Raw genomic sequence first — 23968 nt, 5'->3', positions numbered from 1 at the left:
CTTTCCAGTCTCTGTCCATCTAGGAACAAGGCACAATCTACTATTTCATTATCAATCTATTATTTTAACCATCACTACTATTCTTGCACCTAATCAATAAGTCCACCTTAAATATTGATACAAAACAATAAACAACTGAGTCATGCTGTGAAAGCACTGAATAACTTATATAGGCTTATGTTTTATTTATTTTTCCTTTTTATTCAAAACAATTCCAAACATGCTTAATATATCAGGAAATATCTCGATTCTCAAATGTGTAAGTAAACGTGTTTTGCACCTATAGATTGTTATTTGATCAATAAATGGAAAGGTAGTGTAATCTATTAACTACACATAAAACCCCGACTTTTTACTTAAGTGCCATATCACGACATAAAATATTTTTAATACGACTGAATTTGCATTTAATGTAAATTTTAATAACAATCTTGTAAGTTACTTATTTTAACACTTTAATTTTACAGAGAGTAAAGAACATTTACATTATCAAATAACATTTTCATTCAGTCTAGCCAGAGTTCAGGCACTCTTAAAAACTCCCATTAAAATCACTGAAGCACTTTATATTACATTATGCACATCAGGATTTTTTTTTAGTTTTCTCTCTCTCTCTCTCTCTCTCTCTCTCTCTCTCTGAAGAAATAATTCGCTAAATAATTCAGTAAGCGAGCAAGTGAACAAAAACACCGCGTTTCATGATGACTCTTCTGCACGTCTCCGATTGGCCATTGCATTCGCGCAACAGAACTGTTGATTGGTTATCATGAAGCGTTGTATGAACGTGTCTGGCTCAGCGCCAGCCAGCGAACACACACAGATTTGAATTTAGCATCTGATGCTGTGCACTGAACGAGCTAATCACAACAGTGTGATTATATCAAATATATAAAAAATATTATTCTGCTGTTTTTTTTTTTTTTTTTTTTTTTTTTTTTTTGTTGTTTGGAAGCTGCATTTAAAATCAACTTGGCTCAGAAATCTTTGAATGGGCATGAAGCCTCTGCCCTCGATGCCTGTGAAACGTTTCTCCCTCAAACAGCACGCTAACGTTACTCTACATTACAGGCTACACACCGCAATATAAACAACATATCTGCATGTTCTCACATCACGTCGTTCTTGTAAAATAATAATAAGTAAATAAATATCAAAATCACTTCGCTGAGAATGAAACACTACTTACCAGCTTCCGCGGTGTTGAAAATATCCTCTGACAATTAAAAAATGCGCGTGCGGCGTGACGAATCGTCCCGGTCGGACGAGGAGGTGGTCGTCAGGTCAAAGGTCATCATGTTGGTCATCTTATTGACAGCTAAATTATTATTCAAAATTGTACTAATATTTAGATTGGGCATGAGCAGGCATTTACAAAAGAAAAAAAAAAAATAGAGGAAATTTTGCTTTGACAAAAGGGCACTTTGGGCACCAAAGGGCAAAGGGGCAGGTGCTCAAGCACCCTTGGTTGCATTGTGCTGGGTGTATAATAGGGCCCTATAGTGCAAAAGAACTATAAAGACCAATCAGTATCACTTTACAATAAGACCTCTTTAGTTAACCATTAACATTCACAATGAGCAATAGCTACATGTGTTACAGAATTTATTAATCTTTGTTAAAAAATAAAAGTCTTACAACGTGTTATTAAATATAGGAATACCTAAGATTAATTCATACAATTCAATTCAATTCAGTTCAATTTTATTTATATAGTGCTTTTTACGATACAAATCATTGCAAAGCAGCTTTACAGAAAATTAAGTTTCTACAATATTTAGTAGCAGCTTATCAATGGTGACTGTCAGTTTATGTGCATATGATAGAGATTTTCAGAAAAATGAATACAAGACGCAGTCAACCAGATGATTAACACTATTAACAGCAATTACTATTTGATGCAATCACACTTGTAGCAATATTTGGTAGATCATTAATAAATTTTCAGAAGAATTTTTCATTGGGAGTTTATGTTAACTAATGAATTAACTAATGAAACCCAAATGTAAAGTGTGAATGAACAATAAAGAATCAAAACATTTTCAAACAATATCTAGGGCATGATGTAGTCCAGATAAAAAAAAGAAAATATATATTAAAAATAAAAATAAATAGCCTATTTAGTCTAAATAAGTATTTGGGGCTGTGATGAACACCATAGCAAACCCACAAAATCTGAATGGCTATCTAAAATGATTTAAATATGTTTCGAAAAGTAGCGCTGCTTTATTTATGGGGTTTCCAGTGTAAGGGCTGCATTTTCAACAGTTTAGCACCATCTGCTGTTAGAGAGTGAATGTGCTTTCATTCAGCGCATCTCTTATGTGTTCCCCCATGTGCTTCTCATGCATGCTTGTTTGCAGTCAGCGTGATTTTGCCAAGTAAGACTTGTTCCTGGATCAACATCTTTTGTTGATCCTGGATCAACATCACTGTCCAAAAATACAGACTTAACCCAATCCCTACCTCTAAACCTAAGCTTACCCATAATTTAATCTTAAAATCAGAGGGAAATAATAGCTGATTAACAAGGGTAAACCTGACATTTCCTGAAAAGTTATATTTTAATTCTGACTGACTGATAGGAATGATGTTCCTGGATCAACAAGGATGTTGATCCTGGAACATTTTGTGCTTGGTGAAATCACGCTCACCCTTGTTTACATCAGAGCGGCACACACGTCTTTCAAGCAGAAAGCTGCGTTGTGCATTTTGAACAGTTGATGGGGTTATGTTCATTTCTTAGAATGAATAAAACAGAATAAAACCTGTCCTTTATTTTGACAGATAACTACTTGAGGAAAAGATTATCTGTCTGTACACTGATTAAGAAATTGTTGCATTTTATATTTAAGTAAAACGTGAGGCACTGAATAATTTCACTCCCATTATTTAGGCCAAACTAAAACAAGAAACTAATAAATTAAACCTGGCCACGATTCAACTGAAAAGAATGGATGGATTAATAAAAGGTCCACACATTTTGACTCATGTTCTCCCATTATAATCAACAAAGTGCACACAATGTAAAAAAGAGCTTCATTAATTGACAACTTCAGTGATTTTAAAGGGAGCCTTCTTTACTTGCTTTCACACAATTTAAGTAAAAAATTTGCAGCTGCATGAGTGCTTTAAATGCATGAGTGTATTCTATTCCTTCAAATATCAGAGTGCAAGAATTGCGCTGCGTGAATGATGCTGAGTGCAACGCACAACATTTATTCTTATTTGTCTAAATATTTTCTCTTCATTACAAATCTTTTCTTGTTTTATTTTGTATCATTGCACGTAAAAATAATTAACTTTGTAATGCATATGCAAAATGTGAAACTGCAATCTTATTAAACTGCAGTCTATAGCATTTTATAATTATTTTTACAAAAACCTAAAATAAATTTGCTCTATTACTAGCTATTCATATTCAAGTGTTTGTGCGGAAAATTATTCATGCGCATGCATGACATGACCTTGTTTTTTTTTTTGTTTTTTTTATAATGAAGTAACTTAAAATTGGGGTGCCTTACATACATGAGGAATATGTATCTCACTTCTGGTATCTGTCATACATGGAAGCCATTCTGGCTGATGTCATAGTGTGTCGGTGTTGCGTGATTAGTGACGAATGCAGAAAGAGAAAAAAATGCTGGTCACAAATTAGAAGTTCAAACCAAGGATTTGCAAAGAAAAATGACAGAGGATTTCGATTTAAACCAAGAAGAGACTGGTTTTATCTTGCTAATATAAACAAACTCACTAGCATGTCTCAGAGGCGCACACTGCGCATACGTGTATTTAGTGTATGACCAAAGCTATCTCACGACCAATTCGTACATATTTTATGAGGTGGCTAATTTGTAAGAATTTTTACAACCTCACCCGTACGATTTTATAAGATTTTTCTAAACCCTTGTGTCAGTTAGGTTTAGGGGCGGGGTTAGGTGTCATTCATACAAATTCATTCGAATTGTGCAACCTCGTAAAATACGTATAATTTGTCAAAAATCGAATGAAGTGTGAGTGTGAGTGTGGTCGTACGAATTCGTACAAATTAGACACCTCCTAAAATATGTACGAATTGCTGTGAGATCGGGTTGGTATGACAGATAATGAAAGTGAGAGAAAAGTGTTTATTACGTTTGAAATATGGATATTTTTCTTATAAAAACACATGCATTCATTACAGAAGGCCTTTATTCATATTCCCAGAGCCATGTGAGGCACATTTTTTTTTATGAATGTGTATGCTTTATTTGATGACTTGTGGACTGTTCAACTGCAACACCCGCTGACTGCAATGACAGAGCTTGGAATAGCCAGGACAATTTTTTATATATCTCAGTCTGGATTCGTCTGAAAGAAGAAAGTCATATACACCTAGGATGAGTTAAACAGTCTAATTTTAATTTTTGGGTAAATTAACCCTTTAACCAAGGCAAAGCTGCTTGGTTTGAAAGTGAATTCAGTATGAGCTGTACTTCATGCATCACTAGACCTTTTTGCCTGTGAAATTTCACCAAAATGTAATGTGACCACACCTTAATAGAGAGAATAGAGTGTTGCAGTGTGGGCAAGTTTCAGTATTTTTCAGTTTTTTACAGACCGGCTCTGCTGTGACTTGCATGTTTGTGCATATGTGTTTAGAGAGGTTTTGCATGTTTAAAGGCGTTTGTTCGGTTCATACATCGACATGCAAATGACTTCATGCACTGATACTAACACATGCATACTTGTTGTGTGTCACTCAACATAGTTTTGCAGATGATTTGGGTGCTGTAGGGTGAGTTCACCTCTCGCTCACCCCTGGGGTGTGTGCCTCCTCACCACAAACGTTTGGAACCGCCTTCCTTTTGCCTGTTGCACGTTCCATAAAGCTGCCAAATTCCAGCAAGTGTGTGCGTGTGTGTCATTGAGAGGTGAATGAGTACAAAAGGCTAGAATCTTTTGAACCAACGGACAGGTATTTTGTTTATAGTAGCCTAAGGAGTGTTTAGGCTTTGCTTTTCCTGCCTCCCCTACCTGTCTTTCAGCATACACGTGTAATGCTTGCATATTTTTGTATATATGCTCTCCAATCAAGTAGGTTTGAAAGAAAGCTCTCTTGAGGCAGTTTGTGCATGTAGGTTCTGCTTGTTTATATGCAGAAATATATGTGTTGCGTGGGTAAGGGCCAAACCTATATGGGAGTGGATGCAACAGTTATGCGCTGCTACCTGTCTGTCTGCTTTCCACGGTTATGAGACATAAGGGGGAGATGAGATGAGAGCAGAAAGGTATGAAAAGAGGGAGAAACAGAGTAAGCAGTCTGAAAAAAGATGAATAGATTTGTATATGTTGTTTTCCACCGCTGCAAGCTTTATGCTAATCATTAGCTCACACTAGGAGTAGATTTGATCTCAGTAAAGTTGGTTGGGATGTTATAAAAATATAATATTCAGAGGATGCAGTTGAAGCTATACATTTAAGCAACATATGGGTCATTGGGATTATGTTTTTTTTTTTTTTTTTGGTCTGATTTATTGATCAAACCTGCAAGACATTCTGCAGCCATGAACAAACATGTATAGAAAATTTATCTTGATTTTTCATGCAGAAATTACATTTCTTCTTGCAACTGAGGTTTCTTGTAAGCTTGGTTGATATTTCTCCACACTGTTTCCTGTGGTCTTTAGTGCAGCCGAGTACATATTATAAATACCTCCTCGCAGTGCCTTTGAGTTGCGTACACTCTGTGGTTTGTGCCAGAAAAAAATGTGTCAGACTTAACAAGACCTAACTTGTGCACATACAGTACTACACTGACATTGAGTCTTCAGACTGGTGCTCGATCAATGACCAAATCTTAAACTTTTACATTTGATCTCCCTTCCAGTCTTACGTATTTAGTTACAGTTTGGGTGCCAGCTAGCAACCAAAGTAACTCCTACGTAAATTTACCAAGGTAAATAATACTTTAATTTTCAAAATTGTATAGACAGTATCCGGTAGGCTTTGGTATGGATGTGTCCCTGTTGGTCATACGGCCTGGGAAACCCAAAAGCAAGTTTACACACTCGCACAGGTCAGGGCTTTACTGTATATTGCAGCCCCTATACACACACACACACACATTATGCAGAAGTATGCTAACGAGTGTTATTCAAAGCATTCATTGAACCCTAACCCACGCTGGGTCAGCACTAGCAGCTGTTGTTCAGGTGCTTAGTCAGCTGAGAGAGACAGGTAGGGTTTGAATGTTTTTGAATGTGTGTTCATGTGCATGAGACAGCAGGTCTGGGACCAAATGCAACAGCGCTGGTAACCGCCCCATGACCCCAAGTCAGCAGGCATAGTCTCTCTCTCTCTCTCTCTCTCTCTCTCTCTCTCTCTCTCTCTCTCTCTCTCTCTCACTCTCTCTCTCTGTGTGTGTGTGTGTTCTGCTCTGTTAATGTGCAAGCACTTCACTGGTCTGCATTGTTGACGCGAATTACTGCACCCGCTGCTGTTCTCTGGTATTTTCTCACCCATCGGAGAATTTGCTTTGTTGTTATCATTGTTATGCCATGCACAAGCACTTGTGTGAGATTTTTGAGAGTTACGTATTTTACCTTCGCGGGTGATTGATTTCTTATGTGTTTCAGTCTTGAGTCACTTTATGTGGATGGATCTTAAAGGTTTCACAATTTCCTCATAAAAAAGTATTTAAAGCGATGGGATGATAATGTATGTGAGGTAAATCAGATCAAACCACACTTTTATCTGTGATACAGCAGCCCCAAAATGTATTATGGCACTTCACCCTTAATATATTGATTGCATTCATCTTTCCTGTTGGAAAGTTCAGTTTATCAAGCATCACAAAATATACACTAAGACATATACTGTATATCAAACTCTTTAAACAAATATACCGTACAATATATTTTCTTGGATTTACTTTTAAACCTTTTCGACTTTTTTTTTTTTATTATTCATGTTTTATGTCAGTTTCAGTGTTATACTGAAAATATTCAGTATATTTTGGTAACACTTTATTTTGATAGTCCACTTTAGACATTGTTTTACTCGTTAGTATCTTTGCAACTACATGTCAACTAGCAGTCACTAGACTATTAGTAGACTGTCTGCTTAATATCTTCTAACACTGTATTTTGATGGGTCTACAACATGCAAGATTGACATTAAGAAACGTTGCAAGTATATGTGAACTTATTCTACTAACCCTAAACCTAACCTAACAGTCTACTCTAAGAGTTAGTAGACATGTAGTTGCAAATTAACGAGAACTAGTTGACATGTAGTTGCGAAGTTACTTATAGTTAGTAGAATGTCTTAAGTGGACTGTCAAAATAAAGTGTAACATATATTGTCCTTTTTCAGAATTATTTGATAAATTGAATGCTTAAAGGAACAGCATTTATTTTAAATAAAACATATTGTATAACATTGTAAAATATTTACTGTCACTTTTGATATATTTAATGCATCCTTGGTGAAAAAAAAAAATATATATATTTTTTTGTGGTAAATGTATTGATACTTTATAATTAAAATACTACTAATAATAGTGATGTTTTTAACTGTGGCTTCTATATTTTTTAGCCCACTGTGTTTATGTACTTAAGCTCTGCCCCAAATAGTCTGAAACTAGCCTACCAGCATCCATGCAAGGCCTGTTTACTGTCATTATACAGTCTGCTTTAGAGGGTGGGAACCATGCTGACTGGATTCCCCTGCACTTCAGTGAACTCATTGTCTTTTCAGCTCGTCAAATTATTTTTCACCTGGGCATCTTGTTTTTAGTTTTTATTATTAACTTTTCACAAGTACCTGTTTTGCATTTTTAATTATTATCTGAAATTCTACACATTAAAACAGGAATGAATGTGGTTGACATCAGTGCACCACACTGCCAATACAAAACAAAATATTAAAACACACACACACCTAAACACTAACACACACACACACACACACACACACACACACACACATAAACAACAAGCAAAAGTGCAGATTCTTCTCTCTGACCACTTTCACAAATGTATTCTTTTTTAGAGTGTGCTCGTCTGAAGCAGCAAGTGGTCGGGTTGCAGGAGGAGCTGAAGAAGCTGCAGGTGGAGGTGCCAAACATGAAGTCATGTCTTGATGCAGCTAAAGAACAGATTCTGCAGTTGGACAACCAGGTTGAGACCCAGAAACTATTGCAGAACCAAAACCAAGAAGCCCAGGTTCTCATACAGGGTGTGTATATAGTTTAAAGGTGCAGTGTGTTGTTTTAGTAATAAAAATAATGATATTTTTTAAAGTGCTGAGGAGGTTCCCTAACCAGGTGCTCAGCAGTTTAAGCATTTATTCTCCACGTTTGTCCTCTGTTTGTGCCCTCCATAGACATCAATGTACATCTGATGTGTTGCGTGTACATGTCTGTGCTGGACAGGTGTTTTAGAGTTGCAGTCTCACACCTTGTCTGTATCCAGACATGACTGTGATGTGTTTCACTTGCTTTTTCAGTTCTTGTCAGTTTGTGTTTGTGTGGTATTGTGATGTTTGTGTCCGGCAGGTGTTTAGGGGTTGGAGTCTCAACCCCTGTCTATTTCTTTTTGGAGCCTCTGAAACTCTCAGTGGTGCAGTTAAAACTTGTGAAATGTTACCCTTGTCAGCAAACTAACAACCCTTTTTTCACTATGAGGAGCATATGCTCAGATTTGTAAAGATTTGCTACTGTTGAAAAGTTTGGGGTCTATCTATCTATCTATCTATCTATCTATCTATCTATCTATCTATCTATCTATCTATCTATCTATCTATCTATCTGTCTGTCTGTCTGTCTGTCTGTCTGTCTGTCTGTCTGTCTGTATATATTGTGGCATAAACCGTGGTAACAGTAATATTGTAAAAAATAGCAACACTATGAAGTATTATTAAAATTTAAATAACTGTTTAGTTCTATTCTAATATAATTGTAAATATAATTTATTCCAGTGTTGGCAAAGAGTAATTTTTTGGTAACACTTTTGTATTATTCTCATTTATAACTAGTTGCATGCCTATTAATAACATATTGGCTTTCTATAAGTACTTGCAAAGTACAAGTTCTGCATGACCATATTCTGCATCCCTAATTCTACCCAATACTACTTAACAACTACTTAACAACTACCTTACGAACTATTAATAAGCAGCAAATTAGTAGTTTATTGAAGCAAAAAAAAAAGAAAAAAATAGATTTCTTATCGAGAATTTTGAGAAATGAAATGATATATAAATGAAGTGCAGCTTAAAACTCTATTAAGCCTCCTGAGCTATGAAAAAGCATGACAACTGTTTTTGGAGAAGTACTCATTGGCCTAGACTCATAAATGAAGTGGATAGATTTTTCCTTGCAATGCGAGGCAAAAGAAAGCAAAAGAGAGCAAAACAAACAGCGAATACATTTATACCTTGCTCTCTATTTATCCTGGTCATGTTACGGTGACCAGAAAGCAATTATCAGTATGCTGCTGAAGAGATGAAGCTCTCCTCCTAGGCACTCTTTTACCCCCATTGAGAAAATGTCAGACTGACACAGGCAGCACAGTAGAGAGCACTTTCAACAGAAAAGCACGACGTCACCTTAAAGGCACTAAATGTATGATTTTTTATTAAAATATCCCAAAACTTCTAGAACAGTGTTATATATTTAGCTGACTTGTGTACTTACATTATCCCAAGTGTTTTGAAGAATGTTTAAATCCAGAGAAATAAGCTATTTTAACTAGTGACATGGAGTGTCCATATTGTGTCTTTGTGTTGCCTGCCAATTATGTCATAACACCTCCTGGAAACACAAGACGCTTTAATATGTTTATGCATTTTAATAGACCAGCTTTAAAATGCTGCTTTTTTTCCCTCACAGGCACGACTGTAAGGAGTGGAAGCAGTCGACTGTGGCATAATAAAAGCTCCGCTGCTTTTGAGCCGTGTGCCACGCTCGTTTAGCGGCCTTGTTTCACTTCGAAGGCGTTCAGCCTAACCCTGCTTCATTCTACTACACTGATAAATCATTAGCTCATCTATGAACATGATTTCTGCCCAATTGCATGGGCTGTGGGGATGAAGACAACATCTCCCATGATTCCATACTCTGTGCAATTAATTGCATGTGATTGTCATTCGCATCTCGTCAGTAAAGCCGGTCCCGTGATTAGTATTAAATCTCCATCATCTGCTTTCAGATTGAGCGTCATTCACTACACAGAGCTGTAGTTCACTGACAATTAGGCAATAATCACAGATGAATCACATTTGATTTCAAACACAATATCGCATAGCTTTTCAGTGAACTACAGCTCTGTGCAGTGAATGGCACTCAATCTAAAGGCAGGTGATGGTGATTTACTGCTAATCACGGGACCATCTTTACTGACAAGATGGGCATGACAATAGCATGCGATTAATTGCTAAGCCCTAGTCACGGTGTCATCAAACTAAGCTACCTGGTCTTTGTTTATTTTGAAAATGCACCATCTAGAGGCAGAAAATTACATATTGTGCCTTTAACTGGTCTCATCTTCTCAAGTCCTGTCCCAAATGGCACCCTAAACACTTGCGGTCTTCCTTTGACTCCTCGCTTTTGTGATGTAATGCTGCTTTGACTGTCGGGTAGAAGTTTACTGCGGAGCTCACCCCAGTGCAGGCTCAGCAGAAGTGCGGATTGAGGGTGCTCGCAAGCACCCTTCTGAATGTTAAAATGACAAATGGGACACCCTACCATCTGGTGGACTTAACGGACACACGCACGTGTCGGCCATTGTAAGTCCGTAAGACCGCAAGTGCACCATTTTTCCATTTAGAACAGGACCTCGGAGCCAGCCAGAGTGTGTGTAAGGCTTCCCTGCCCCTGGCCACAGCGAGTTGGGGCAAAAATGCTTCTGCACGAACAAATTAAATCTATTACAGCAATGAAAATCAATAGAAAGTGTCGATTGCTGCATTAAATTAAGATCTGTTCATGTTTTACAGAGTTGCGCATTATAACCAATCATACATGATTTTGTTGAGCTTAGGAATGCAAATGACCAATCAGAGGCGTTCAGAGGAGTCATCACTGAAACTCATCTGTTTTGAGTGTGCGTGTGTTTGCTGACTGAATTCCAAATACACAGATGTAGGCTATGTACAATGTACGTAGGATATTCATTACAGTGTAGACAGCTTAAGTGATAATAATGGTGTTTTTTTTGTGTAATAAAGCCACCTTTTGTATATTAATTATTCACTGTTTAAATAACCTAGGAACGGAAATGTTTTATAATTAACAGTTTATAATGTTTTTTATTAAAATGTGATCACATTAACCCTTAAACACGTATTATCACACCACTGTGATCAGTCTAGGCTGGTCCCTAAAGCATACGATCAAACCGGTGTGAATAGAACTTTCAGTGCGTCACGTCATCAACTGCTGAATTTAAATCTGCTTTCACACTTTGACTGGCGCAGAACCAGATCGGACGCGCTGAGCACTCATCATATTATCACAAATATTCAGTGTCTTTAACCATATAACCCTTATTTTAGGTTTCAGACATTTAAATACACATAAGTACTGGCAAAACCATACATTTACAGTTTGTAAAATACATGCTGATGTCTATGGAAACGGCATTAATGACTCTTACAAATATAGTCTGACTTCACGTTTTTATTGATATCATATACAGATTGTGTAGGTAAATAAAGTTTACTCTGCTCTTCTCCCAGTTTACCGGAGACTAACTTTTATGCGTCTTGGGAGGAGAGGATGAATGTGCGTGTTGTAAATTCCACAGCTCGGATTTAGCGTGAACTAACATGGCGGCGCCCATCACCCGGTATAGATCAACTACCACGGTCAATATAAAAGTTACCAAAACTACCAAATATATTTACTTGCACATATTTCAGAATCGAAATATCAGATATTTCATAATATAGTGAGCATGCTTTGGGAACATTTTGAATAAAATAGGAAAAATGAAATAAAAGCGATCCATGTGTAATACAGATCTATTTTGGCTGTGTGGTGTCACATGACAAGCATGACACATCGCACTGGGGACTAAGCTTGAATATTTAAAACTCTTGTGTGAAAGGGTTAAATACAAATAATGTCCCATTAAACCTGTTTTATAAGCCTACATGACACCCAATGTCTAGTTCTTGCCTAAAAAGATGGGTTTATGATGTTTGTAGTAAATAGATTTGGCTGCTTTTAGTCTTACCCTGGAATTGGTTCACCCTCCGCCTATGCAGACAGCCAACTCACCAACAAACAGACAGAACAAAACAGCCCATTTTTCCTCTAAATAAAAGCCCTCTGGACTGACCACGTAGTGAAACGATCCCATGAGCCTTTATGCAGTTCTGGAATACATCCTGTTGTGAGTTAGCGGACCTGCTTGCCAGTACAAACAGTTTGAGAACAGAATGACTGCTTCCTCTGGACTGTGGTTTCAGGTGTTTACGGCTTGGCCCCCAGTTCCTTTAGAAACAAACACATTTGTTTCCCATAATTTACTGTGCTTTTACACCCTCTATCTCTCTTTCTGCAGCTGCTGCTTTAACAGAGATGATGCAACCTCCTAATTATTGTCTCTTCATTCGGTAAAGACATTGTTGTGCTTTCTGTGGTGTTTTTCCTCAGGAGATGTGCTTCAAAATTAGACCAGCGTCTTACAAATAATGTCTCTCTGGTTGTCTGAAGTCTCGCTGACTCTTTTGGGTATTTTTGTCCCGTGGTTTATGATGCTAATCACTAAGAGTAAAGAGACAGAGAGAGAGGTCAGAACGACTTGCTCCGGTCAGTGGCAGTAAAGGGCAGCCTCTCATCGACTCCATCTATTTAAGCACTGTTGGGACCTGTTTGTGTCTCCTGACTGCTGCTACACGTGTGACAGTGTGTTCTTGCTTGTTACATTGATACCTTTGTAAATGTCAGTAATTCTTCATGCAAATTGGTTGATCTTATCTCTGTTATATGTTCATATGTTATCCATGCATTATTAATAACCTTTGACAGTCATAACCGTAACTCTAAATATAGTTCAAATATATTGTAGTCAATAGGAAAATCTTTTTTTTATTTTTTATTTGTTTGTTTGTTTTACCTAATACGTTTCATTTTATCCATATTGCACAATATATTTGACTTTGAATTAAAGTTAAATATATTTTCTAGATTTTTGGCAAGACATTTTTAAAGTCATTTTTACATGATGAATTCACATTTCTTGAGTATAATTCATTTCAAACAGTATATGAAAAAGTGAGATGAAAGGCGCTTAAATCACAGTTAAAATGCAGAATTTCATTAAACTACTTAAAAATGAACAAGCAAGCAAAAATTTCAAGCAAAACATATCACAATATAAATTATGTATATATATTTCCACCTTTTTAAACAGTGATTTTTCGCGACTTTTGACCCCTTTAGTCATATGAATAAGGATTTTTAAAAGTTATTTTGGTAATACTTTACATTGAGGTTTCATTTGCTAGAAATAATTAACTATGTTAGTTAACACAAACAATATTTAATCTTAGTTAATATTAAGTTTAAAAAGTCAAGGTGAAGTTATTTTTATAATAATTAAAAAGAAAACACGTAGATAGAATAAAAATAGAATACAGAGTTTTATTGATAAAGGTTCAAGTGTAGATGGAAGAGATGTGCTTTGAGATGGTTCTTGAAGATTGCTAAAACTTTTTGGATTTAGTTGGGCAGGTCATTCCACCGGTAGGGAACAGCTAAGGTAACTGTTATGGTAAACATATATTGTTCAATGATAGTTCTTGTTGGTAAATGCATTAACTAATATTAACAAATGAGACATCATTAAGTGTTGCCGTTATTTTAATTCCGGTATATTCTGTAATCTTTGAGGCCATTTTGTGAACCAGTTTGACCAATTTATTTACAATGATCTGCCTCAACAAAAAAACTAAAACAATACAATTCTCAACAAATGGAACATTGCATGTGTCACGATCATCAGCTGGAGTGCCCATGAAGTCCTATAGAGGGCACTCCACTCAGGACTCTGCCATTCTTGTATTTCCATTCCCAACTCCATTTCCCATAATCCCGTGCTCAGGGCTAATAACCACAAGGTGTTCCCCATTACCACTCCCCTATATAAACTGTGTTTGGACTCTCTAATAGGGCGAAGTCTTGTTTAGTTCTGTCTGGCATTTCCGAGCATTTTCCTAGTGTTTGTTCCTTCCTTGTTTGACTTTGGATTGTTAATACCGACTGTGATTCTCTGCTGCCTGCCCCGACCTCTGCTTGTGTCTGTTTTCGATTTTGGATATCCCTTGACATACCTGACGCTTCCCTTTGATCATTGCCTGTTTGACCATTCTGATAATAAACCACTGCATATGGATCCGAACGTCTCTGACTCCATGTTACAGAATGCAGGTTTAACTCCGCATAATGTAAACTCTACATAAAAGCAATATGCTGCTGATTAAATATTTTAGAACAGAACTACAAAAATATATTTCCATGATTTTTCAGACATATTTACTCCCATAACATTTCTAGGCCTGAAAAATATATTGGTCCCACATGCTCTTTCCAGGTTTCCATGACTGTTTGGAAGGTATTTGTCCACATTCTGGTTGTTAAATGTAAGTGGAACATGTTCACAGTGTCCTGTGTGGGTTTGAGAGGAACTGAGTTCATACAGCCACTAAAAATGACCTTGACACCAGCTAGTTAAATGATTAAACATGGCATTAATTCTGAGAAAAGCTCAAACATATTTTGGTTGTAGATGCCTCTTAGGTTTGTTGTATAATCAAATGACATAGATTTGAAGTGTCTGAATATGTTTTGAGGCCACTGAAAATACTCAATGCTGTCATCATACAAAACCAGATGAAGATAAGCTTGTATGCCCATAATTTGTGGGTTAGATGTCCTGCATGTTGGGTGACTGCAGTAGCACAACTCTAAATCTGTGGCTGATCTGACTCCTACAGTTTCCTGTCATCCTCTCCTCCCTCTTGTCTTTTAAAATGTCTCCTGTTTCAAATTCTTGGCCATTTTTCCTCTGTCTCCCTGCCCTCTTCACGATAATGAGAGCAGGGTTGAGTGAATACGATCTCCTGAATGCTGCATCGGATGTCACCGAGCTGAGATGATGAATGAGAATGCTTTCACTGGCCTGTGTTTGGGTGTAGAGTTCACCCTCAATTATTGCTGCTGGCAACCGATAGGCACCAGATTATGCTTCAGTGCTTCAAGAGAGATACAAAGCAGCGACAGAGAGAGAGAGAGAGAGAGAGAGAATTACATTTATTGGCACAGGAGGAAACAGATGAATGAGGGAAGAAAGCCAGATGAACATTTATAGCAAGTGACAAAAGACAGTGAAACAAAAAATCTGCTTTTAACTTTGCCAACAGTTGATGTTGAACCAAGTTGGATTTATTATGGTGCACATATCTTTCAATGTTAGTTTCCTGAATAATATCTTAGTCACCTGACCAACACTGTACATGTGTACAATGTGGTGTCCTGTTTTTGACTTTTAACAGGGTACTTGACCCTTTTTTTTTTCTCGATGTTTTTACAGGCCTGAGGGAGGAGGTGAGGACTCTGAAAATAGATCTCCAGAACAGCATGCATGAACGAGAGCATGTAAAGAAACTCCTGGAGTAAGTTATTTTTGAACAATCTACACTATCAACACATTCAAAAAGACATGTTCATGTTTCCAAAATACAGTAAAATTACAGTGTCTGTAAACTATAAAATGTTCTATTTACACTAAGTGCAAATTGCTTGTCTTTATAGAAAAGCCCATGTACACTAATTGCAGACATTATACTGTATTTAGCTTCTGACATGACAGACCCAAAGGTGTTTATAGCCACTTTATTTCAAACAAATTATTTGCCATATTCCTGTTGAATATGAGCTTGGAGAGGTGTTTATATTTAATAATAAATAAATAAAATATGCAAAAAGTGGAAATAAAGTTCCTAACGGATATATAATAATGAGAATAATGTGCCTAACATTTTTTTTTTTTTTTAAATCCTTATAATTGAAACTGGATGTGGTGTCTTCACATTGATCTGATGGGCTGTCCACCAACTGGATGTGATATTGTTACCACACTTAAAGTCGTGGCACTCTTCCTGTATCTTTGAGGACATATTTTCTGGTTGAATAAGGTTTAATTTAGCACTGTAAGGGTGACCTTTAGGGATAGGGACAAGTAAGTTTACATCCATTTATGACTTTAATAAATATACACTGAAAATTTGCTATTGAAAACTATTTTGTAATGAATTACAATACACTGAAGTGCAAATAATGTCTTCCAGTGTCTTTGCACTATATATAAACAGCATCTAATACTATTTGCACTTAGGTATTTGAGTCAAGTCAAGTCAACGTTATTCATATAACACTTTTTTACAATGCAGATTGTCAAAACAGCTTAACAGTATTAAAAAGGGAAATAGTGAGTCGAAACTGTGTGCTGAGACAAGACCAGCAGTTTAATTCCAGCAACACAATCAGATTGTGCAGAGGACTCATCTGGTTCCTGTGGTCGTGTTCCGAGGGCCCTCTAGATGATGAGGCCTTCTGAGGGGAGCTGTCTCTGGGTCTCATCTAGTATTCCTGGTCACCGCTGACATTCATGGCTGTCGAGGTTATCTCTAGGTGCTGATGCATCATCTGATCTGGATACAGACTGGATCTGTTGGCAACGGTGATCTCGGAATACAAAAGAAACAGACTAATATTACCCTAGATGTAACATGTACATTATGTGTTATGGCAAGTGTTCCCAGTTCCTGTTAGCCTAAGTAAATCAGCCTAACAATCCTTAAACAAATTTGATTAATAGAAATGTGTTAGTGTTTTATGTGTAAACCAGGTTAAAGAGATCTAGATTAAAACTGCACTCCATTTTACGGGCTTTTCATTTTACGGCACGAGTGTGCTTATTATACCACGCTGTCGGACTGTTTTCTTAATCTTCCTTAAGCGTAAACTGTTTCTAAAAACAGAGAAAAGAGAGTCCATAGTTTCTGTTGATCATCAAGTTGTTCTGAGGTACTGGATATGCTGAGGAATTGAGATAAATTGGGAAGATTATTTACAAAGTAGTCTTTTGTGGTAGAAGTGAAGGCTGTACCATATTGTAACAAGGAGTTAAATTTACAACTTTAGCTATATGGAGTATCCATGAGACTAGATAATGATCAGAGATATCATCACTCTGCTGTAGAATTTAAACACCATTAACAGCAATTCCACATGACAGTATGAAATCCAGAGAATGCATTCAACAATAAGTAGCACCTGACCCATGTTGTCTGTCCCCAGTAGAGTTCAGAATGTCTATAAATGCTAATCCCAGTATATCTTTTACATTATCAACATGGATATTAAAATCACCTACAATTAGACTAATCAACACTAACTCAGATAGAAATCAGCGATTCTTAAATAAAGTCTGTATGGTGCCCAGGTGGCCTATATACAACAACCAGTACAAACATCACAAGGGAAATATCATTGACACTGGTGTCTCTGAATAGCATTATATGAAGCACCATTTCTTCAAATGAATTATACTTGAAACCCAACCTGTCGAGAGTTGTTAATATGCTGGCATTCATGCACGTTGTGGTTATTTATTGGAGTGACAACCGCATTAATCAAACTCACATCTGTAAATTTTCAGAACTCACATACAACAAAGTCCTGCTGTGTAAACAAAACCATACTAGACAACTAGTTAGTTATCTGTCATGTTATATAGTGCAAGAGAGGCACTCTGCTCTGCATATGTGTGTCTGTCTACTACACATACATGGGTTGTCATGTGTGTCTGGTTTCAGTAATTTGTAGAAACAAATATGTGCTGTTTGTCTGAAGGTTTAGATCCACTAACTGTCCACAACTTGAGCTACTCCACAGACTTTTCAGATTTGTCTGCGACTCAAATGCCTACTCCTTAATGAAGTATAAAAGCTGTAGACATTTGTTACACCCCATGGCTGGAAAAGGACACAACAAAAATAGGGACACATATGAAAGATCAGATAATATACAAGATTTATTAGGAAAAATAGAACTATACAGAAAGAAACAATGTAACATGAAGCAGTCAGGAATCAGTGGTGTAAAGTTAAGTGAATTCATGAAAGTGTAATGGTCTTTGGTAATGCTGGATGTGTAAAATAAAGCAAGGTTAAACAGAAACCAAATGATCCAAGTTCAAAATGCAGCTCACCACTGGCCAGTTGTCATACTGCTTTTTTAAAATGCAAGACAGGAAACCAACAACAGGTGTCCGCGATGAAACCATCAGAGAGCAATCAGCTGTAATGACTGGGTGAAAGGAGTGGCAGGAAGCAAGTGCGAGTTAAAAATATTTAATAAAATCAATGATCAATCTCCCTCATCCGGAGCAGAGTCTCGCGGGCTCTGGTCCAGGTGCGTTGGCACCTTTGGACAAATGCGTGAGCGGAGGGGACTGCGACTTCAGACTCAAGAATAGGAAAAAACCGGTGGCTGGTAACCTAAGCTGCACTGAAACGGAGAGAGGCCCGTGGCTGACACTGGTAACGAGTTGTTGGCTCCAGGAAGAAGGATTCTTGGAGACTAACCATCGCAACGTTCTCTCTAAATCTTGGTTGTCTCGCTCAGACTGCCCGTTACTCTGGGGATGATAACCCGAAGACAGACTAACCGTCGCTCCTAACAATTTACAAAACTCTTTCCACAATTTGGATATGAATTGGGATCCCCTGTCAGAAACCATGTCTACCGGGAGGCCATGTAACCGAAAGAAGTGATCAATTACAGTGATCGCTGTCTTCTTGGCTGTAGGTAATTTGGGCAAGGGAATGAAATGTGCCGCCTTCGAGAACCAGTCCACTATGGTCAAAATGACCGTCATGCCATTAGAGGGTGGGAGGGCGGTAACAAAATCTAGAGCGATATGTGACCAGGGTCTCGAAAGGACAGACAGCGGTTGAAGAAGCCCATCAGGAGGTCGGTTAGATGACTTACCACTGGCGCAAACTGAGGAAGCCAAAACGAAATCGTGGACGTCGCGAGTGGCCACCAGAATCGTTGCTTAACTAAACCCTTGGTTCAGCTTATCCCTGGATGACAATCCACATTAGAGCAGTGACCCCACTGAATAACCTCGGACCGTCACTCTTCCGGCACAAATAAACAATTCGGTGGGCATCCGGTCGGGGGCATTACCCCTTCTAAGGCTGTCTTGACCTTCGATTCGACCTCCCATACGAGTGCTGAGACGACTATTTTCTCAGGTAAAATACACTCGGGAGATACCGGGCATTCTGAAGTATCAAAAAAAATTGACAAAGAATCGGGTTTAACATTTTTGGAACCCGGACGGTACGACAGATTGAAATCAAAGCGGCCGAAAAAAGTGCCCACCGAGCCTGCCTGGAATTGAGTCTTTTGGCAGTTCTAATGCACTCTAAATTCTTGTGATCGGTCCAAACAATGAAAGGTACCCCTGACCCTTCCAACCAGTGAGGCCACTCCTCTAAAGCAAATTTGACGGCCAACAATTCTCTGTTACCAATCTCATAATTGTGTTCAGCAGGAGATAAACGATGTGAAAAAACACGCAGGGATGCATCTTATCGTCTGAGGCAGCACGTTGGGAAAGAACTGCACCTACTCCCACCTCTGATGCGTCGACCACCACGAACTGCCGTGTGGGATCAGGGGCTACTAAGATGGGAGCCAAAACGAAGCGGCTCTTGAGGTTGGTAAATGCAGTTTCGGCTGCATTAGAACACCTGAATGGAGTACTGGGGGAGGTCAAGGTGGTCAGAGATGAGACTAGTTGGCTGAAATTACGAATAAAACATCGATAAAAATTGGCGAACCCCAGAAACCTCTTTAGAGCCTTATGGGAATCTGGAGATGGCCAATCTATCACAGCCTTAACTTTGTCAGGATCCATATGTATTCCCTCGGACAAGACGATATACCCTAGGAAGGGAACAGACAGTGCATGGAATACGCATTTCTCCGCCTTGACAAAAAGACCATTCTCAAGTAATTTCTGGAGCACTCGTCTGACGTCTTGCACATATTCAAAATCAGTATGTCATTGAGGTAAACATATGTAAACTGATCTACTGTGTCTCTCAACATGTCATTGACGAGTGCTTAGAAAACTCCTGGCGAGTTGGAGAGCCTGAACGGCATCACCAAATATTCAAAATGGCCTCTAAGGGTGTTAAAGGTTTTCCATTCACCCCCCTTCCTGATGCGGACCAAATGATAAGCATTACGTAAATCCAATTTTGTGAATATGGATGCTCCCTGTAACCTCTCAAAAGACATCGACGGCAAAGGATAGGTATTCTTTATCATGTATAGAAAGAGAGATAGAAAGAGAGTAAAGTTTGCCTTTAGGCGGAGACTTACCTGGAATTAAGTCTTTAGCACAGTCATAGGGACAATGCGGAGGAAGAGAAGCAGCACAGGACCTACTGAACACCTCCTTCAGGTCCAAGTACTCTGCAGGCACGTTTGATAACATCATGGTCTCCTCCTGAAAGACAGAAACAGGCACAACAGGACATGCAGAAACCAGACAAGACTCATGACAACTCTCACTCCACAAAGTGACTGTGTAGGAACCCCAGTCCACTCGTGGATTATGTTTGACCAACCAGGGGTGACCTAAAACAATGGGAGCAACAGGGGAGTCCATGAGGTAAAAGGATATGGTTTCGATGTGGTTGCCTGAGGTGAGCAGAGTTATGGGTTCGGTGTAGTGAGTAACGTGTGGCAGTTCCTGGCCATTGAGAAGGACAGGAAAGTTCAGTTGATGTGCAAGGAGAAAGTCAATGAAATTACCTTCGGCCCCAGAGTCCAGAAGGGCGTGACATTCGTGAGTGTGGTTTTCCTACCGCAGTTTTAATGGAAGGAGAGACGAAGATGTAGTTGAGGACTTCCCGGCGGAGATCTCACCCGATAGTAGCCTCAAACTTACTACCAGGCTGGCTCTTTTACCGGGCATGAATGGAAGGAATGACCCGAGCCACCGCAATACAAACATAGTCCAGTCCTTGGGACCTTCCGGGAGAGCCGAGCTCTACCCACCTGCATGGGTTCGTGATCGTAGACGGGACCGACTATGTTCTCTCAATTCGAGTGGCCCCATTCCGGAGAGACGTGGAGGAGTGATGGACTGGTTTGTTTACCAAGGCGATTAATCCGGGCGTCCACCCGAAGCGCCAAGTCGATGAGGCCGTTGAGTGTTGGGGGCAACTTGAGGAGGTAGATCTCCTTAAGAACATAGTTGGCCAGCGCATGCAGGAATCGATCCCACTGCACCTCCTTGTTACACTGGCACGCGGCCGCCAGCGTGCAGAATTGGATGGAGTAATCTGCCACCGACGTTTCCCTTGTAAACCCTATATTTGGTAAGCTTGGCCTTTAGCTTGGCAAATAGTCTACTTATGGGAATCAGTCTCTCATGACTGACATCTGATGTAACCAGAGCAGCTAGCTCGGTTGCCTGTAGCAGTGGGCCGGCAGGGGATGGCCGTACTAGCTGCTCTTGAGACCTTCATGGAGGTCGCAAACCTCTTTGCACCTCTACGGTTCCAGGGGGCAACTGAGAGAAGCGCTCTCAGCTTGAGACTGCTGTGGCCTGAAACACTGACAGGGTTGGCACACTGATCTCCTGAGGGCACTGAGGAGAGACAGGCAGCGTGAGAGACAGGCCTGCCCTCAGAGGTCCCGAGCCACAGCATCAGAACTCTCATAGCTGAAGTCTCCTATAGAAAATGACAGCCCTAAGACCCACATTGTTTGCTAGGAAGACTAGACCAGAGCCTAACCAGAGGAGGACCCAATGAAACACGCTTGGCAGGGGCTCCCACAAAACCAGGTGACCTCCTAAGGGAACCAGAAAATGGCATTTTTGTTTTAAAACACTCTCCATCCAAAAGTGTCTTATCCACACTGAAACATGAGAAAATGTTAACTTCGCTTTCTACACAAGCGTGAAGCCTCAAAAAAGCTCACTAAAGATGATACTCTCGAAAAACAGACATGACAAGTTTTTCTGACAGGATTTATTTACGAAAATAACTCCACATTCACTGATGCTTCCAGGTCACACACACTCACGATTGTATGTCTGATCTAAAATTTAACTACCCTCATGCTCTCCAAAGTGGATAAATCTGAAAACGCTGTTTTTGCTTTGTAGTGTTGACTGTGAAAGTCTTTTGAAAATGATACTGCAAGTTTGGTCATGTGACACATATTATACCAATAGATATCCGTGTTTATACTGGTATTGTGCACGTTATGTGCTTGTGCTATGCACTTTCAAACTATTGCTGTAGATGTGTTACTAGAAAGATGTAGTCCAAACAGGTCGTTTTTTGTAGGCAAATTCTGTTAAATAAAATATCTCGCTTGGCATTGAACTTTGAGCTTTAGAATTTTACAGATATTATTTATACTCTAACAACAACATTACACACACACTAAAGTTTAAAACATGGGATCACAGAGAAGGGGGACCTTTAATTTCTTTTCTGCTGAAGAAAGACATGAACATCTTGGATGACATGGGGGTAAGAAAATTATGAGGAAATGCTAATTCTGTAGTGAACTAATCCTTTAAGATTTTTTTTCTTAACAAAATGCAATATTTATGATCAAATGGATTTTTTTATTATGTATTATCATCATTGACAGACACACACACACACACTTGTCATATTCCAGGTGAAGTACTGTAACCCAGTATTGTATCCGGATTTACCCAGGATTCAGTGTTCTACTTCTGATAGCTCTTCATCATACACAATACATCCAAACATCTCAGCACAGCTCACATTACAGCTCAGTACAACACCATTATCTATAAAACACACCTTCCTCCCTTCTAAAATGATTTAATGTGTGTGGGGAAGGAGAAAGAGGAGCATTTTATGATTTGCTCAGTTGGATAACAGCCATCCATCTTTCTCCCATTCTGAGAGAAACCGTTTTGTATTACATTTGCATGCCAATACTCAACCGTCCACACAAAACATTATTTATATAACCAAAGCAATGAGGATATGTTCCCTTGCATGATGTCTCTCCTTATGAAGGGAGTTAATTTTTTTTTTCCTGGAGGTGCAGGAAGAGTGAAGACTTGCAAGCTCGGTGACCTGGCAGCATGTGAGGAAGAAACATTTTTGTTGAGTTTAAGGTGTTGCTTCACACTCTGTACACCTTCCTCTTCTGAGGTTCATCGCATTATGCAGACTGACTCAACATTGGCTCATACTCCTTTTATAATCTGTCCCAACTTCTGGTTTTCTAGATGATTTTTCCCTTTTGTGAGCAAAGGAGCCTCTGTCTATTTCTCTGTTGATGAGAGCTGTCAGAATACTCAGTGGCAGGACAGTGTATGTGATGTGACAGTGGGAGAGCTGTGGTAGCTGTCAGGACCGCTCTGGCATTGACAGCTGTGTATGTGTGCATAGGTAGGGACTTGTCGTGTGCTGGCCATTCCTGCCTTCTGCACTAATGTACTTAGTTAGGTTGATAAACATATAAACTGGACTGTGTGTTTGTTTTCACTGAAACATGGCTAAATGACAACTTCCCAGATTCCGCTATTCAGATACATTGACTTGCCTGCTATCCAGCGGACAAAGACAAAGAACTGTCTGGTAAGGCTAGCGGGCGTGGTTTATGTGTGTACGTCAACAAAGAGTGGTGTAATAATGCAGTAGTAGTGACAAAACAATGTTCACTGCTTATGTCTGTGAAATGTAGACTGTTCTATCTGCCGCAGGAGTTCACAGCAATTGTTATTGTCGGAGTTTACATCCCCCTGTGTGCTAACGTGAAGAATGTGCTACACGTGCTGTACAGTGCCATCAGCGAACAACAAACAAATAACCCAGACGGCTTTTTCATAACAGC

General features: G+C 38.9%; 1 protein-coding gene across 4 annotated transcripts in view; it reads left to right on the top strand.

The window, feature by feature from the left end:
- Window positions 1-23968, top strand: part of lekr1 (Leucine-, glutamate- and lysine-rich protein 1) — a 105087-nt gene that overhangs the window by 33306 nt on the left and 47813 nt on the right. For all 4 annotated transcript variants that reach the window (XM_026287736.1, XM_026287735.1, XM_026287737.1 and 1 more), the window contains 2 exons: window positions 8032-8217; window positions 15579-15660. In XM_026287736.1, coding sequence (XP_026143521.1) covers window positions 8032-8217; window positions 15579-15660 — 268 coding nt within the window. The remainder of the gene's footprint in view (window positions 1-8031; window positions 8218-15578; window positions 15661-23968) is intronic.

The sequence above is a fragment of the Carassius auratus genome, chromosome 18, assembly GCF_003368295.1.
Source record: "Carassius auratus strain Wakin chromosome 18, ASM336829v1, whole genome shotgun sequence".
In the NCBI taxonomy this organism is placed as follows: Eukaryota; Metazoa; Chordata; class Actinopteri; order Cypriniformes; family Cyprinidae; genus Carassius; species Carassius auratus.
This window is presented reverse-complemented; position numbering and strand designations above follow the sequence as displayed.